This window comes from Leopardus geoffroyi, chromosome A2, assembly GCF_018350155.1.
Source record: "Leopardus geoffroyi isolate Oge1 chromosome A2, O.geoffroyi_Oge1_pat1.0, whole genome shotgun sequence".
Classification (NCBI taxonomy): Eukaryota; Metazoa; Chordata; class Mammalia; order Carnivora; family Felidae; genus Leopardus; species Leopardus geoffroyi.
This window is the reverse complement of record NC_059331.1, coordinates 121,762,965-121,779,464: the sequence shown is the minus strand read 5'-3', so window position 1 is coordinate 121,779,464 and position 16,500 is coordinate 121,762,965. Positions and strand designations below refer to the sequence as shown.

Sequence of the window (16,500 nt, the reverse complement as noted above, 5' to 3'; positions counted from 1 at the left end):
GTGTAGTGAGGTTTACGCAACGGGAATGCGCTTTGCGAACCCTACAGAAATATTTAAGCCTTAATCGTTTATACTGTAAGTAACAATACAGGATTGTGGACTCCTAGGGGCGGGGAGTAACCTCTCAGCGTGCCCAAGAGTAAACAGGCCTTTCCGGATACCGCTACCTTTTCACTTAGCCTGGGGGCTCAGCACGCTCAGCCGGGGAACTTCACAGCTGTAAATCTGCCGGAGGAGTTTCCGGTTAGCTGTGTTCCCCAGGGATCTCCCAAAATCCAAGGTTGTGGAATTCTTTAATCCGCCTTTCTCTAGGACCCCTCCCTGTGCTTCGCGGCCTGACCAAGTCCTGGCTCCGCCCAGCTGTAATTATTGCAGCATCATTGGCTTGAGAGGCTCCGGCGGACTGCACTGCTAGCCAATGGGGAGCCATCGTTCCCAAGAACCAACCTGTGAGAGCCAGTCAGGCCCGGGTTTGGGGTTTAACGCTTTAGAGGTGGGTTCGCATTACGTGGGAAAGTTGTCGTAGTAAGTGTGCCACGTCTGCTGGGAAGCGGTAGTCATGAACTTGCCAAAGGCCGTTGTCTTGAAGCCTTCAAATACTTTCTTAGTTCTATGAGGTCGGGGGCCCTTTCTCTGTTTTTGTAGGAACTTTCCTGTGCCAGCAGCATGAGGCTTTTTTTGTGGAACGCGGTGCTGACGTTGTTGGTCACTTCTTTGAGTGGGGCTCTGATCCCTGAACCAGAAGTGAAGATTGAGGTGCTCCAGAAGCCGTTCATCTGCCATCGCAAGACCAAAGGGGGAGATTTGATGTTGGTCCACTATGAAGGCTACTTAGAAAAGGATGGCTCCTTATTTCACTCCACGTAAGTAATTACACCTCGCAGGTAAAATAGTGAAGAACCCATCGACCTATGCGAGCTCTCTGGCAGGAAAGGTAGCCTGTATCAGGTTTCACTTCTCTTTTGAAAAATTGAAATCTGTTATTTCCTTCTTTGGGAAAGGAAATTGTTTAAAGACAAGACAAACAATTTGTTTAAAAACAATAAAGACAATAACGGTGCCTTTGAAGTTCCTTGGAACTTGGAAACGTGTGGTAAGGATAAAGGTTAATTTTTACTATAAAAATTAGAACTAGAATCTTTGACATATTGCAGAAGTATCTAGGTGTGTAATTAGGCAATAAGTAGAAAAACACTGTAAAGGAATTTCATTTCTCAAACTCCATTCCCGAGGGAAAATGACTCAATTCCATTTTGAATTTGGTGTAGGTGAAATTTACTTAAAACTTTTCGCAGGGACTCCATGAGCAGAATACACAATCATTTATTTGCTTGTTGTAGGATATGCTAATGCTAGCCTATTGATCTGTTTAATTTTTGTTCGTACAAATGACATTTTGGTCAAGGTATAGTACCATGATTTGTTTCATTATTTTATTCTTTCTAGAAATTCAAAGATTTCATTGATGGGTACGGTTATGGCCATGAAAGATTAATCCAATAACTATAGTGAATGATTTTCAGGTGGTTACACTATCATTATTTCTGTTCTATACGAACAAAGAAATTGCAACATGGATGTTTTACAAGTGTAATGATTTCTAATTAGGCATTGATTCTCATCATTCCATTCCAAGATTATTTACTGAGCATTTCTTTTATGTTAGGCCCTGTGTTTGAGACTAGGGAGATTAAAACTTTTTGGCTTCTCCATCCTTGTCCATTCATTTATCTGTCCATCTAACAAACCCTTATTGAGTGATCACAAGTCAGGCCTTGAGGATGCAAAGGTGACTTAAGAGTGGGCTCCTGTCCTCCAGCAGTACATCATCTACAGGAAGGAGGACGACAAGTAAATAGCTCATGCTATGTAGTACAGAGTGTTCCAAGTGTTTGCAAAGCATAATGGAGTCTGGCATTAATGATGCTCTGGGGGGGTGGGGTAAGAGAAAGACTTCCCAGAGATCATAATTGAGATGGGTCTCGAAAGATGGGTGGAGGGTTCCTTCCAGGTGGAGAATGGGGGCAAGGAGGACATTCCAGGTAGAGAAGATGGCATGAACAAAAGTAGTGAAGCTCTGTGGCCCATCCTAGACCTCATTTTCGGATGAACTGCCTTTATTGAGCATTCAGACCTGGTCTGTCAGGTTTTGGAGAAATGAATGGCGTTCTTCTCTGAACTCTGTTAGCCTTTGCAAAAATTTCTGAAACAGTGGCTTGCCATAGAATTCTCAACAGCTCCATCTTCTTAGCAACAAGGCCAGTGCCACAGTAGATGTTAAACAAGATTAAGGTTTGCATTTAACAGTGCTATTTTTTTTTTTTAAACGTTTATTTATTTTTGAGACAGAGAGAGACAGAGCATGAACAGGGGAGGGGCAGAGAGAGAGGGAGACACAGAATCCGAAACAGGCTCCAGGCTCTGAGCCATCAGCCCAGAGCCCGACGCAGGGCTCGAACTCACGGACCGTGAGATCATGACCTGGCTGAAGTCGGACGCTTAACCGACGAAGCCACCCAGGCGCCCCAAGGTTTGCATTTAAAATTTTCAACTGCATCTTTATTTTTAGTCTGATCTCTTTTAGATACAGCCTGATGTCTTTCAGGTCTCAGAATGAAAAACCTATTGGCCTTTGGTGGTAGCCATACAACATTATTTAGCAGTTTGCTACTAAAGTTCTAGTACCCATTAAAAAAAAGCAGGGGGGCGCCTGGGTGGCTCAGTCGGTTAAACGTCAGACTTCAGCTCAGGTCACGATCTTGCGGGTTTGTGGGTTTTGGCCCCACGTTGGACTCTGTGCGGACAGCTCAAAGCCTGGAGCCTGCTTCGGATTCTGTCTCCCTCTGCTCTCTGCCCCTCCCCCCACTCATACTCTGTCTCTCCCTCTCTCTCTCAAAAGAAATAAACATTAAAAAGATAAATAAATAAAGTTCTGTACCTGATGAGGGGACGGTTGTCATGCGGCCTCAGTGTAAATGGTCAGGAACTGCTTACCCTGAGTTTTATGAAGCAGTACCATCAAGTGATCTGTTGTAAAGCATGTTTGCCATGTCTAGAATAATAGCCTGTGTGGTAAATAGCTTAAATCCTTTAGCTGTGACAAGAAATGTACCAAAACTGTAGTCAGCACTGGGTGACAGATTGTTTTCTTCCTTCTTTATTCTTTTCCAGCCTTCCCAAGTGTTCTACAGTTGGCAATTTGCTTCTTTAGTCATAGGGGGAAATTAAGAAAAGAGGAAGTAATGGCTTTTACCTAGATTTAGTAATTAACCATGGTGTCCATGAAACCTAGTAGAGTGATTTCTCATTCTCACCTATACGATATCCTTGAGAATACTTTCCGTATGTACCAAAAAGGAGCAAACTGGGGCTCACGTGCTATTCAGCCCTCAGTCCCCCCAGTAGCTTGGCAGGCTGGGTTTCTTAGGCTCGCCTCTCTCCAGGTCCTAAGCCAGGATATTTTGATCATTTCCTTCTTCCTCAGTCCTTGAGGGACAACTCCCCCAGGTTTCCCTGCACAGCCCCACAGAAAATGCCTGCAGGCAGCATCTAGGTTGGGTTCGGGTTGAAGAGCAGCCGTTTCCACGTGTCAGAGCTATCGCGAGACTGTACATCAGCAGGGCTTATAGGCAGACTAGAAGATGCTGTGCTCCCGACTCTCCAGTGTCCATGTGGGTGTGGACCCACTTGTCTTGGCAGTAACTTCTCCTTAACTTCTCTTTCTTCCCAAATTCACCCATTTTCCATGATTTTCTCCCTCTTCTGCCCGGGATGACGTTCCTGGGACAGCATCACTGTGGTTAAGACCTTGAAGTTTGGAGTTAGATCAAATACCAGCACATTTAACCTCAGTTTCCTCCTCTGTACAATGGGGAAATGATGGTACTTACCTCATATGATCATTCTCACGGAGTTAAAAGAGGCAAAGAATTTGGGATAATACCTGGTACACAGTAAATCTCAAATAATTATTAACTGTTTTTATTATTATTCCCTCTGCCCTTCTCTACCTGATTCAACTGTATGAAATTTGCATCAAGAAATAGGGGCAGTGGATTAAATTATTACAAAATTAACCTGGTTTTGTGTGTATGTGTATAGCTGTTTTTGTTAATTCCCAAACTGAATCACGTATTGGTAGAATAAAATGCTCCCACATCAATAAAAAAAGAAAGTTACTAAAGAGGTCTAATATGTTTTCTTTCTATTGTAGTCACAAACATAACAATGGTCAGCCCATTTGGTTTACCTTGGGCATCCTGGAGGCTCTCAAAGGTTGGGACCAGGGCTTAAAGGGAATGTGTGTAGGAGAGAAGAGAAAGCTCACCATTCCTCCTGCCCTGGGCTATGGAAAAGAAGGAAAAGGTAATAACAATTTCACATTTTTACTACAGCATTGGGGTTCTTCTCTAGATTAGGAGACAGAAGTCGGCGTAACTAGTATGTATTTTTCCCCCAGAAGTAGAAGATGTGTATTATTTTTTTTTTTTAAGTATGATTGCGTCTTGATTATCATTTGAGATGGCCAAATTAAAGCCATTCTATCTTAATGGTCAACTGAACTACTGATACAAAGTTCTGGAACCTTTAACTCTATCATTAACAATTTACCACCATATTAACCAAAAGAATGGTTTTTAAAAAATTATGGCACAATACTTACAAAATAATGGTTCCTATTTTAACCACTTTTAACTGTACGATTCAATGGCATTATGAACATTCACACTGTTGTACAAGCATCACCACTATCCAGTTTCAGAACGTTTTCATCCTCCCCAGCTGAAACTCATCAATTTATTTTAACACCAAAAAGAAAGGTTATTCCACATAAGTGTTTCGATGAGTTGAACACGTGAAATATAGATTATTCAGGTATTAAATGGGGTTTAGATGTGGGCTGCAGGGGGCTCACAACTGAAGTTTTCTTTAACAAAGCTTTTTTTGGGGGGTTGTTTTCATTCTTGTGTTAAAGTTGTTTTATAACTGTTGTTATAATTCACTTATAAAACCTGATGGAGTGACATGAAATGAGTGTTATAAAATAGAAGCAAATAGGCTAGCTGATTCCAGGAGATTTGTGCTAGTTTGTTCCAGGATGTACACCTGCTGTGTGAGTGGGGAGCCACGCAGCTTTCCAAAGGGCTATTTACAAGAGGCCAGATGATGTTTCCTGCACAAGATATATTTCCTTTCTAATTTAACCTAAGGGAATAATCAGGTATCAGGAGAAATATTTGTGGACAGGGATGTCCATTTCTACATTGTTTTAAAATGTTTATTTTTGAGAGAGAGAGAGAGAGAGAGAGAGCGTACAAGCAGGGGAGGGGCAGAGAGAGAGGGACAGAGGATCTGAAGTTGGTGAAGTTGGCTCTGTGCAGGCAGCAGCGAGCCCCATGCAGGGTTCAAACTCACGGGGCAAGTTCATGACCCAAGCCAGAGTCTGAAGCTTGACGGACTGGACTACTCAGGTGCCCCACTACATTGTTTCTAATAGCAAAAATATTGAAATCAACTTCAATGTGTAATGAGAAGGGTTAACTAAAATATGGCCCAGTTATTAAAAAATGGCATTTCAAGGATTAAAAAAATTATATCCAAATGGGTAAGATATAATGTTATATACAAAAGTGGAAAATAAAGCTATACTATATCCAAGAGTAAGTATTAAAAAAAAGTATATACACACACAGAGTGAATCACAAGGAAATAATTAAGAATGATAACAATTGGTGGGTCGGAATTATTTTTATTTCTGGTTCTGTCTCTTCCAAATTCTCTACAATGGGCATGTATTACATAATGAAGAAAAAAATTTATTAAGTAGTCACCAGAACCAGACAGGGAACCACTCTGATACTGTAGCAATAACAGACTTCACAGTATCCTTAGGTCTAAACTTAACCAGTTACAAATTGAGAATCCTAACCCCAGTTTCCAGAGAAGAAAGTAAATGCCATATGTGTAACATTATATTCTTTTTTTTTTAATGTTTATTTATTTTTGAGAGACAGAGAGAGACAGCATGAGCGGGGGAGGGGCAGAGAGAGAGGGAGACGTAGAACATGAAGCAGGCTCTAGGCTCTGAGCTGTCAGCACAGAGCCCGAGAAGGGGCTCGAACTCAAGAGCCGTGAGATCATGACCTGAGCCGAAGTCAGATGCTTAACCAACTGAGCCACCCAGGTGCCCTTGTAACATTATATTCTAAAATGGAACTTGCTATATAAATCTTATGCATAGAATGGAATTTACTAACCAAATTCAATTATTATGATAATCATCTCTTTAGAGAAGAAAATCAGGTATCTAGAAAATGTTTCTCTGATGTTCATCACCTTCCTGCTGTATCTTTATTGCGTCACCTTTAATGTGTATGTAGAATTAATCCATTACTCTTACTCCATACTATATTTAACTCAATTTTACTGTAGGACAAGCAGAGTTCTAAATTTGAGTCATTTCGTCCAAACTGAGAGCCATGAAACTAATTCTGCTGATGTGTATTTAACACTAATTTTGTAGTCATTTGGTACCACGTTTGAATGTCTCCTTTGGAAAGACACCAGTTTTATCAACGACCTAGTGCATGCCCCTTCTCTGTCTAGATCTGGAATGGTAAGCTTGGGCACAGAGTGTAAGTTTTGTTCTCTTTAATACTTAACAAATGCTCTTTGCCAGAAATATGTGGGATTTGAATGGGGGGGGGGACTAAGAAATATTTGTGATGTTTACCTAGACCTTTATGTTAAATACAGTTATAAGGAAACAAATTGAAAAAAAAAATTTTTTTTCATACTGCCCAGAAAGTATTTTTTTGAAAAGGCCCCTGGGACTTTTAATAGAGCTCTTTTCATGTTTTAAAAGATTTTTATCTCCCTTCTCAGAAATTTGTTTTAATTTCTTCTCTCTCATGAAATTTCTTCAGGATATGTATATAATTATATAGGTGTTCTATATCAGAGGAGGTGTTTCCCAAGTCTGAAATTGTTGAACCTTTCTGTATTGTTTTTAAAGCTTATAAGAGAATTATGTTTTAGTAATACATTGAGAGCTTACTATTTATGAAGCAGAATGCTAAATATTTTGCATAGCTTTATTTTCCTCCATCTTCCCAACAGATTCTGCATTTTATAAATGCATTCTATAAATGACGAAATAGGCTTAAAGAGGGGCAAGTTTAAGCTTTAACACTGGCTTGTGGGTCACCAGATCTCTCTCAGTTAGATACTGCCTCCTAGTGGTAGAAATGGCAGTACTCTATGTATATCTAGGTCAGGACTTTAGTGACACCACCCCTGCCCGCCAAAGTTAGTTAAATCACTTGTACTATAATTAACTCTGAATTATCTACAGCCCTTTAAGTCATTCTTGACATGTAATATATAATATCTTAATTATATTTGAAATTTAATACCAGGCCATTAGGCACATCTGTATGTATGTGTGTGTTTGTGTGCACGAAACAGTTTGTAATTGCAAAGCCAAACACAGACTGCTTTTGATCTACCAGTTTGGATTATTCCTTTACTATTCTATTTGTTTGAGTAACATATAGTTACAAGTAATTTACATCATATGTGATAGCCTTAGGAAGGCTCTTCATTGAATTCAATCAAAAGAATATTTTGTTCAGTGTCATAAGTTTCCTGTCATCAAAACTTTGGGATTGTTTAAGTAAAAGTTAACCTCCGTCTCTCTTCATGTCAGGTAAAATTCCCCCAGAGAGTACACTGATATTCAACATTGATCTCTTGGAGATTCGAAATGGACCAAGATCCCATGAGTCATTCCAAGAAATGGATCTTAATGATGACTGGAAACTCTCTAAAGATGAGGTGATCTTTCCTTCTTCTTACTCCTTTGTTTGCTTGTTTCTTCTCACTTATTAAAAAATATACTTATAGAGAAAATTTATTTTTGTTTGGATAAAATATTGTTTGTAAGTTTTCTTATAATACTGATGCTTTGAATATTGGCTTTTTTAAAAATAGGAAATCATTGTTTTGTAGAGAAATATATTGAGACTCAACACCATTCATTCTTTTGCTTCCCTCTCCCCCACCCCTACCCCACCATGTTTAAGGTTTACTGTTCCTTCCCTCTTTCTGAGTTTTTGAAAGGTCCATTTTGCTAAGACAATTCCCATTTTGAAGTTGCTATATAAGAAATGTGGATGTCTGGAGAAATACCTCCTGTTGACAGTTTCTGTTTAAAACTGTCAACTGGCTGTTAAATGCACTTTGTTGTAATTTCCTGGCGTTTAGCAGCTAACGGCCCACCTGCTGGGTTCTTTTGTTCTGGGTAGCACCTGGAGAAAGGAGACTCTGGTCTGGATTTTCTAGAGCAGAAGACCTTTCCCAGCCCCCTCTTAGTTCTGGTGTTTGCGTAAGGATAAAGGAAGAAGTCTTCTCCCTGTAATTCATTTAGGCTTTCGCAGCCATTTTTACACATACCTGTCTTAATCTGGCTGTTGTGAGGAAAGGATTGGAGGTAGAGAGCTACTCAGTTTTTTTTTGTCTGCCCATATTCTCCATTGTGGCCTGGCTGGTCAGAAATCAAGTCCCTTTTTATGTTTCGATCAATTTCATTCTAATGGCCAGGAAATGATTAAGTCTTAAATAAGCGAAGTTATTATGAACTCATAGGCTCATGATCTACAGCTACTAAATTTATAACACCTTGTACTATTACCAGTCATAGGACTTTTTTCTATCCAAGGTAAATTTCAGTAACCTTTCATTTAAAAAACCTTAAATATACAGCACATTAAAAAAAAAAAAAATCAATCCAGGGGCGCCTGGGTGGCTCAGTCGGTTAAGCGTCCGACTTCAGCTCAGGTCACGATCTCATGGTCCGTGAGTTCGAGCCCCGCGTTGGGCTCTGGGCCGATGGCTCAGAGCCTGGAGCCTGCTTCCAATTCTGTGTCTCCCTCTCTCTCTGCTCCTCCCCCGTTCATGCTCTGTCTCTCTCTGTCTCAAAAATAAATAAACGTTAAAAAAAAAATCAATCCAATTAAAAAAGGTGTTTATTAAAAAGTTTTTCTCGGGGTGCCTGGGTGGCGCAGTCGGTTGAGTGTCCGACTTCAGCCAGGTCACGATCTCGCGGTCCGTGAGTTCGAGCCCCGCGTCGGGCTCTGGACTGATGGCTCAGAGCCTGGAGCCTGTTTCTGATTCTGTGTCTCCCTCTCTCTCTGCCCCTCCCCCGTTCATGCTCTGTCTCTCTCTGTCCCAAAAATAAATAAACGTTGAAAAAAAAAAATTTTATAAAAAAAAAAAAAAGTTTATAAAAAAAAAAAAGTTTTTCTCCCACCCACATCCTCTTCTACTATGTGATCTGTCCCTTTCCGCATCCAGTTTTATTAGTTTCTAATGTATCTTTCCAGTGTTTCTTTATGCAAATACAAGCAAACATGAATACATATTCCTGTTTCCTCTTTTCTTACATAAAAAATAGCATGATATACATAATATTTGGCATCTTGCTTTATTCTCACAGTATATCTTAGGGATATATTCTACATTAATCCATCTGGCCTCATCATCTTTTTTTTTTTTAACAACTTCAATCTCCTTAATCTTAAAAATAAATATGTCATATGTTTGTATATTGGTGATAGGGGCAGGAAGGAGGACTTGAAATTACTGATCTAACAGAAGGAGTAATAGAGCTCTGATTAAAAATGAAAATACAGGTTAAACTGCATTATGGTCAATCTAGTGGGTAATTGGGAACAGGATTTTGTTTATGTCTTTAAACATCTGAATGAGACTGAAAACTTTTAGTGTAAGCACTCATCAGGCTGGATTTTGCTTTAATTTCTGAGATTGGGAGGTCATGAGGCATGGTCATAGCCAGATCCACAGCATGGACTATTACCAGACACTTACTTAAATTAAAAAATGCCATTAGGAGAGGGGAGGCAGGCGGGAGCAATGGGTGAAATAGGTGAAGGGGATTAAGAGCACACTGATCATGATGAGCACTGAGTAATGTATAGACTTGTTGAATCACTCACTATATTGTACATCTGAAATTAGTATAACACTGTAAATTATACTGGAATTTAAAAAATTTAAAAATTTTTAAATAAATTTTTTAAATGCCATTCTTTAATCTGATTTTAAGAGAGAAGTACATCTGAAATTAGTATAACACTGTAAATTATACTGGAATTTAAAAAATTTAAAAATTTTTATGGGGCGCCTGGGTGGTGCAGTCGGTTAAGCGTCCGACTTCAGCCAGGTCACGATCTCGCGGTCCGTGAGTTCGAGCCCCGCGTCAGGCTCTGGGCTGATGGCTCAGAGCCTGGAGCCTGTTTCCGATTCTGTGTCTCCCTCTCTCTCTGCCCCTCCTCCGTTCATGCTCTGTCTCTCTCTGTCCCAAAAATAAATAAACGTTGAAAAAAAAAATTTTATAAAAAAAAAAAATTTTTAAATTTTTAAATAAATTTTTTAAATGCCATTCTTTAATCTGATTTTAAGAGAGAAGTACATCTGAAATTAGTATAACACTGTAAATTATACTGGAATTTAAAAAATTTAAAAATTTTTAAATAAATTTTTTAAATGCCATTCTTTAATCTGATTTTAAGAGAGAAGTACCTGGAATTCTGACCCTAGTTAGAGATCTGGATAATTCAATGGAATGAAAGACTACAGTTTTTCAAATGCTTGGCTTTATTTAGCCTCAGATTGAGAGCAGGTAGTATCCTTTCACTGGGTGCTTTTCTTTTTCTCTTTCTTTTTTTTTAAGTTATTTATTTATTTTGAAACAGAGAGTGTGAGTGGGGGAGGGGCAGAGAGAGAGGGAGAGAAAGAATCCCAAGTGGTCTCCGGTCTCCGAGCTGTCAGTATAGAGCCCCACTCTGGGCTCAATCCCAGGAACCTTGATATCATGACCTGAGCCAAAATAAGACTGGGCCGTGTAACCAAGTGAGCCACCCAGGTGCCCTACTGGATGATATAAACCTTATCTTTGCCTCTGAGCAATATTCTGTGTCTATATTGGAGCAGTATAGCAACAGTTTTTAAGGAGAAAAAAAAATTTCCTTTACTGTCATTGGAAATATATCCAATGATATATTGTAAAGCAGTTGGTTGGTCATTGTTGTATATAATCCAGTAAACTACCAGTCCACTCTGTGATATTAACAGGCTTGGTGTGGGTGTCTTATGAAATAGAATTATTAATGAGACCCATTATTTTGTAGGTTAAAGTGTATTTAAAGAAGGAGTTTGAAAAGCATGGTGCAGTGGTGAATGAAAGTCATCATGATGTTTTGGTGGAGGATATTTTTGATAAAGAAGATGAAGACAAAGATGGATTTATATCTGCCAGAGAATTTACATATAAACATGATGAGTTATAAAGATACATCTGCCCATTTTATATGGCATCCATCCTTAAAGACAGGGCAACCATTTTAAAAGAAGGTCTTATTTTTAAATAATGTCCTGTTCCTCTTCTGGTTTTATATATATATGTATGTGTGTGTATATATATATATATATATATATATATATATACACACATATATATATGTATATATATATACACACATATATATGTATATATATGTGTATATGTATATATATATACATATATATATATTTTTTTTTTTTCCTGAATATTATTTGAAAAACCCCTTAAGATTCCTAAGTGCCCATTTCTTTCTGGTGAGTTATTGGGAAGAAAAAAATTGATTTGTCTTTGAACGGAAGACTGCTGAACTATTTTCCACTTTCACATATGAAGCCTTATGTTTTATTTGCTTACTTGCAATTTTAAAATATTGCAGCCAGAAGCATGCCCAACAAATCGGCACCCTCTATTTCTCCTTCCCTCTATTTTCTCCAAGTTAGATACTGACATTTGAGAAACCTTTTGCAATAGCCCAAGGCTTACTATTTTCATGTTATAATGAAACAGTGGGTCTGTAACTGCCTTTGAGTCTCTGCTTAAGGAAAAGAGGAAACTGGTTGTTGATTTGGGCTTGTAACAGTTACTGCTCTACTGAGATGTGTAAGGCTGAAGTGAGTAACAAAGTTAATAACTTATAAATATGTATACATTGAAACATTCTGCCCAGGACTTAAGTTTTATAAAGTTTGGTTCCTAGTGACTAATAATCTATAATGAGAAATAGGACAAATTATTTATGTGTCTGGCTCTTTGTAATAACGGGTCAAAACATTGTTGCTGAGGTAGAGAGTTGTATCTAGTCAATGTTTAAGTCTAGCAGATTACCCTTCCTGGTTTATTAATGAATAAAATCTATTACTAATGTATTATACTACAATAACCTTGTATCATGAGAGAAATTAGTAAGCCAATCGAAAATTTCCCATTTCTGCTCATCAAAAAATGACATGGATCCACAGCTGCTACTATTGGATAGAAATCTTTCCTGTGTCAAAAAAATGGATGATTTTATAATTTTACCTGAAATTGGCTTTTATCCTTTTCCTTTAAAAAAGCTCCCAAATCTCCATTTACTAAGAATAGTTCTTTATCATTTACAAAGTGATCTCAAGTGCATCATTGTCTTTGATTTTCATTGCTCTGAGCCCTGTGGGGGGGGGGGGGGGGGGGAGGGGAACTGGTGGATCTTAATGTAACTGTTTTATAGATGAGGACATTATCCTTCAAAGAGATTGATTGTTTTGTCCAAGGTCAACAGCTAACTTGTGCAAACAGATCGCAGTCCCCAAGTTCAGTATGTTTGTTTTGCCCTCTACTAGTGAAAAAGCAAAACTTCCCTTTGAACTCATTGGACCTAATTCTCTCTTCACCTTGCTCTCAAAGCAGTCAGCTCTGTTTTTTTTTTAATCTTTGCCTCCTTATCCTTTGAAGATGGTGAACTGGCTGTTGTAAGTACTTTTGAATTCTTCCCCTGATCTAGGAAAGGCTCTGGTTTCATTGAATAGTCTTGGGGTTAGCACTGAATTGCCTCAAAAACCCTGTCCTGTGAGAAGATCCAGGCATGTTTCTTAGTCCTTTCATGCTTGTTTACCTCTAGGTTTTTTAATTTTGTTTTGTTTTGTTTTGTTTTAGAGAATCATGAACAATTATTGTATCATACACAGGCTACTTTTGCCACTTATCTGTTGACATTTTCCTCACCAGAACATAAAGTTCTTGAGAAGAACATATATAACACCTTTTTCTGATGAAATCAGCTATATGTCAAAAACTCTTAAATTGTCACTGCTATTTTCCTCAACCCGGAGGAGTTATGAACCACAATACAGAAAGCCTTATGCTGTGTTCGTCGGGAAGGAGAGAGCTTGTCACGTGGTAGCACCTTGTATAGACGTTATTGGCGATGCTATCTCCGGTAAAGCAGGCAAAGCAAAAAGAATTGTGATTATTTGGGCAGCATATTTCTTTATATGTGAGTTTACATAAATTCTCATCTAAATCTTTAGACACAAACATGAAATGAAAGCATATAAATAGGTTATGGTCGTTTTTAAGCATCTGCCTTTGGTTTAGCTACACCTCTACCCCTTTCCATTCGTGGGAATAATCAGACATGAACTGTGACCTCACTTGTAATATAATTTGACTCATTAATATTGCTAGATATGTCCTACTTAAGTTTATATGACCATGTTGTATTCTTTTCAAAATAAACTTTATTTGGGGAATGATTGGTTTTGTGAAACATTCTTCAAGTGCCAGTTTCCTTAGCAGCTTTATTGGTTTTCTTACCTGTTATTCTAGGTTTTATGTTGAAACTGGATAGGGAAGATGGATAGGTCATGGTAGGAGAGGGGTGTAGTGACGCATGGAACGTGATTATCTGCTCTGTTTATTTTATTTATCTGTTTTTGACATTAATTTTTGTTTTTAATTTTTAGAGACAGTGTGTGAGTGTGGGAGAGGGGCAGAGGGAGAGGGAGAGAATCCCAGGCAGGCTCCATGTTCAGTGGGGAGCCTGACGTGGGGCTCTGTCCGTCGCACGATCCTGGGATCATGACCTGAGTCCATATCAAGAGTCAGACGCTCTGGGGCGCCTGGGTGGCACAGTCGGTTAAGCGTCCGACTTCAGCCAGGTCACGATCTCGCGGTCTGTGAGTTCGAGCCCCGCGTCGGGCTCTGGGCTGATGGCTCAGAGCCTGGAGCCTGTTTCCGATTCTGTGTCTCCCTCTCTCTCTGCCCCTCCCCCGTTCATGCTCTGTCTCTCTCTGTCCCAAAAATAAATAAACGTTGAAAAAAAAAAAATTTATAAAAAAAAGAGTCAGACGCTCGACTGACTGAGCCACCCAGGCGCCCTTGTCTGCTCTGTTTAGAGATATGTGTAAGAAAAACTGTGCTTTGGTTTCAATTGTTTTGAAATAAGCATTAAACATTGAGAATCGCGGGCAACAGCTGCTGGTGAATTTTGGTACCAGAGAAAGTGTATGTGTTGGGTTTTAGTCAGTGTGGTTTGGGTGGTAGTTCTCACTATTGTTTTCGTTTGGGATTTTATTTTGTCACAGGTAGGCATGATGATGATTAATGCCTAGTGAGTGAGTGAGCACTGTAAAATGTAATTAAATGAAATGCTGGGTTGTCATAAAAATAACAAGAAACAATGATTTCTGATTCAGAAGGGGAATCAGCCATTTGAATCTTTGCTTGTGGAAATGAATTTGTACCCCTTCATGATATATAGGAAATTCTTTACATCTACAGCGCTGTTAGATATGAGCATGCTGTCTGTCCCTACTGAATTGAGTGTATGGATGATTTCTCAGCGTTGTTTGGAAACTGCAAGAGGAGAAAAAGGGACTTGGTGGAATGTTATGGAAAAAAATACATCTCTCACCCTTTTATTTAAAAAGGGACTTATCATCGTAATAATAACCCTGGGAAAAAAATAACAAGCAACTTATTTTCCAGAGTTGCAGAGCACTTGGTCATAAGGGCGTTTCGATTTATTTTATTTTTGTTTCTTACCCACTTCTGTTTGAAATGAAACCTAAAATGTCAAGCGTGATTATACATTCCTATGCCCATTTGGAAACATGAAAATTATAGTACTTTTCTCTCTTAGTATCTGTAGCATTCTATTTAGGAAGATTTGCATATTCTCTTCAGTACGATGAAATCCATACATTCTTACATAAGGGTTTGGAGTCTATTTGAAGGGTAAATTCTTTTCTCCGTTTAAAACATGGCTTTGCCTTTGCTTTCAGCCTTGCCTCTGCTGCCTTCAGCTCCTTGCTCCAGGCTGACAGAAGACAAAGACCTTGTAAACACTGGTTTCCTAGTGCCATCCTCAAATACAACGAGAGGCTTGCTTTGCTTCCTAAATGTTGCAGAAATGTAGCAGTGATTCAAAATTAGCATACACCAGAGATGCATGGTATATGTGTGAAGTATGCAGATTCCTGACCCCTTTCCCCAGCAATGCTGATTCATTCTTGGGTTGGGCCCATGGTTCCGCATTTTAGCCCACTTGCTGGATGATACTGATGCAGGTGGTCTAAGATTCTTAATTTGAGAGATGAGTCACGTCACCAATTCCCTGCCCTTGAATATACGATCTTCTGTATTTTTCTTTGAATATTCTTTCTTGTTTTCTGTAAAGCATTGGTCATTGGGGAAACTAATTGTGCCTAAAACTGAATGTACAGTCAAAAGGGTAAGTTGTGTGGAGATACTATTTTCCCCAGGGTTAGGAATTTTTTAGGACTCTAAATTCTCACAGCAAAAAGTTAGATCATCAGTAAGTGTGTTTTTGTGAACATCTTCCCTACCAGGAGAGAAAAGAGACCCAAACTTTCCCAAAATTATTGTTCTTTATTATTTTTTCAGAATTATCTATAGCCCACATGTTTAGAAGAATATACAGTCAAGAGATTGCCTTTAAAAAGTAAATATATATATGTATGTGTTGTATATAGTGTATAAACTATGTGCCATGTATAATATATACATATATTATGAATAGATTATACATCTATATGAATATGTATATGTATAGTTTCGTATCAAAGATAGTCATTGAAATGTTCTCTCTAGTACATGATTTCCCTTCTCTGAAAACTTGTCTATACCGTGCAGTTAAATTTCCTTTTGGTTGATTTGGAATCTGTCTTTCTGTACTTTGCCTATATTTCTATGTTTCACTTACAATTTAGGTAAAATTTCCTAGTAGTTCTCCATGTAAAACCAACAATAATCTTTTTTTCATTCCTTCAGCTTTGGTTTGCCCAAGGGATTAAGTGGCTCATTTTGATATACATAGGTTATTGTTAAGGAAAAGAAAAGCATACAAACAGTTGGGAGATTCTGGAGATCTGAAAACACCTAGCACACTAATCAAGGATTCTTTTGTTTACCATTTCTTTGTGTTCCTGTACTGCTAATAAAGCCTCTGGCATAAAATGGATGACTGTAGTGAGTATGAGTCAGCCAATAATTTACAAAGCCAATCTAAGTGCCTAGGACCTAGACTAACATTAATTTTATTTTATGATCTGAAAACAAATTACATGAGATGTTTGCTG

General features: G+C 38.6%; 1 protein-coding gene across 2 annotated transcripts; it reads left to right on the top strand.

The window, feature by feature from the left end:
• The first annotated feature begins 500 nt into the window (after positions 1–500).
• On the top strand, positions 501–16,382 carry FKBP14 (FKBP prolyl isomerase 14). Of its 2 annotated transcripts, none has more exons than XM_045495198.1 (4): positions 501–863; positions 4,214–4,365; positions 7,709–7,836; positions 15,184–16,382. In XM_045495198.1, exons 1-4 carry the CDS (start codon positions 667–669, stop codon positions 15,220–15,222), a joined length of 516 nt encoding a protein of 171 aa, XP_045351154.1. In that variant the 5' UTR covers positions 501–666; the 3' UTR covers positions 15,223–16,382. The 2 variants fall into 2 exon arrangements, with proteins under 2 accessions (XP_045351154.1, XP_045351153.1); XM_045495197.1 differs by lacking the exon at positions 15,184–16,382 and adding an exon at positions 11,211–11,505 and having other exon boundaries at positions 507–863.
• Positions 16,383–16,500: the final 118 nt, after the last annotated feature.

Coding starts and splice junctions, on each gene's coding strand:
- FKBP14 (XM_045495197.1), top strand. CDS start 667: ATGAGGCTTTTTTTGTGGAACGCGGTGCTGACGTTGTTGGTCACTTCT. Junction 864..4,213: donor GGCTCCTTATTTCACTCCAC/GTAAGTAATTAC, acceptor TTTCTATTGTAG/TCACAAACATAACAATGGTC. Junction 7,837..11,210: donor GGAAACTCTCTAAAGATGAG/GTGATCTTTCCT, acceptor ATTATTTTGTAG/GTTAAAGTGTATTTAAAGAA.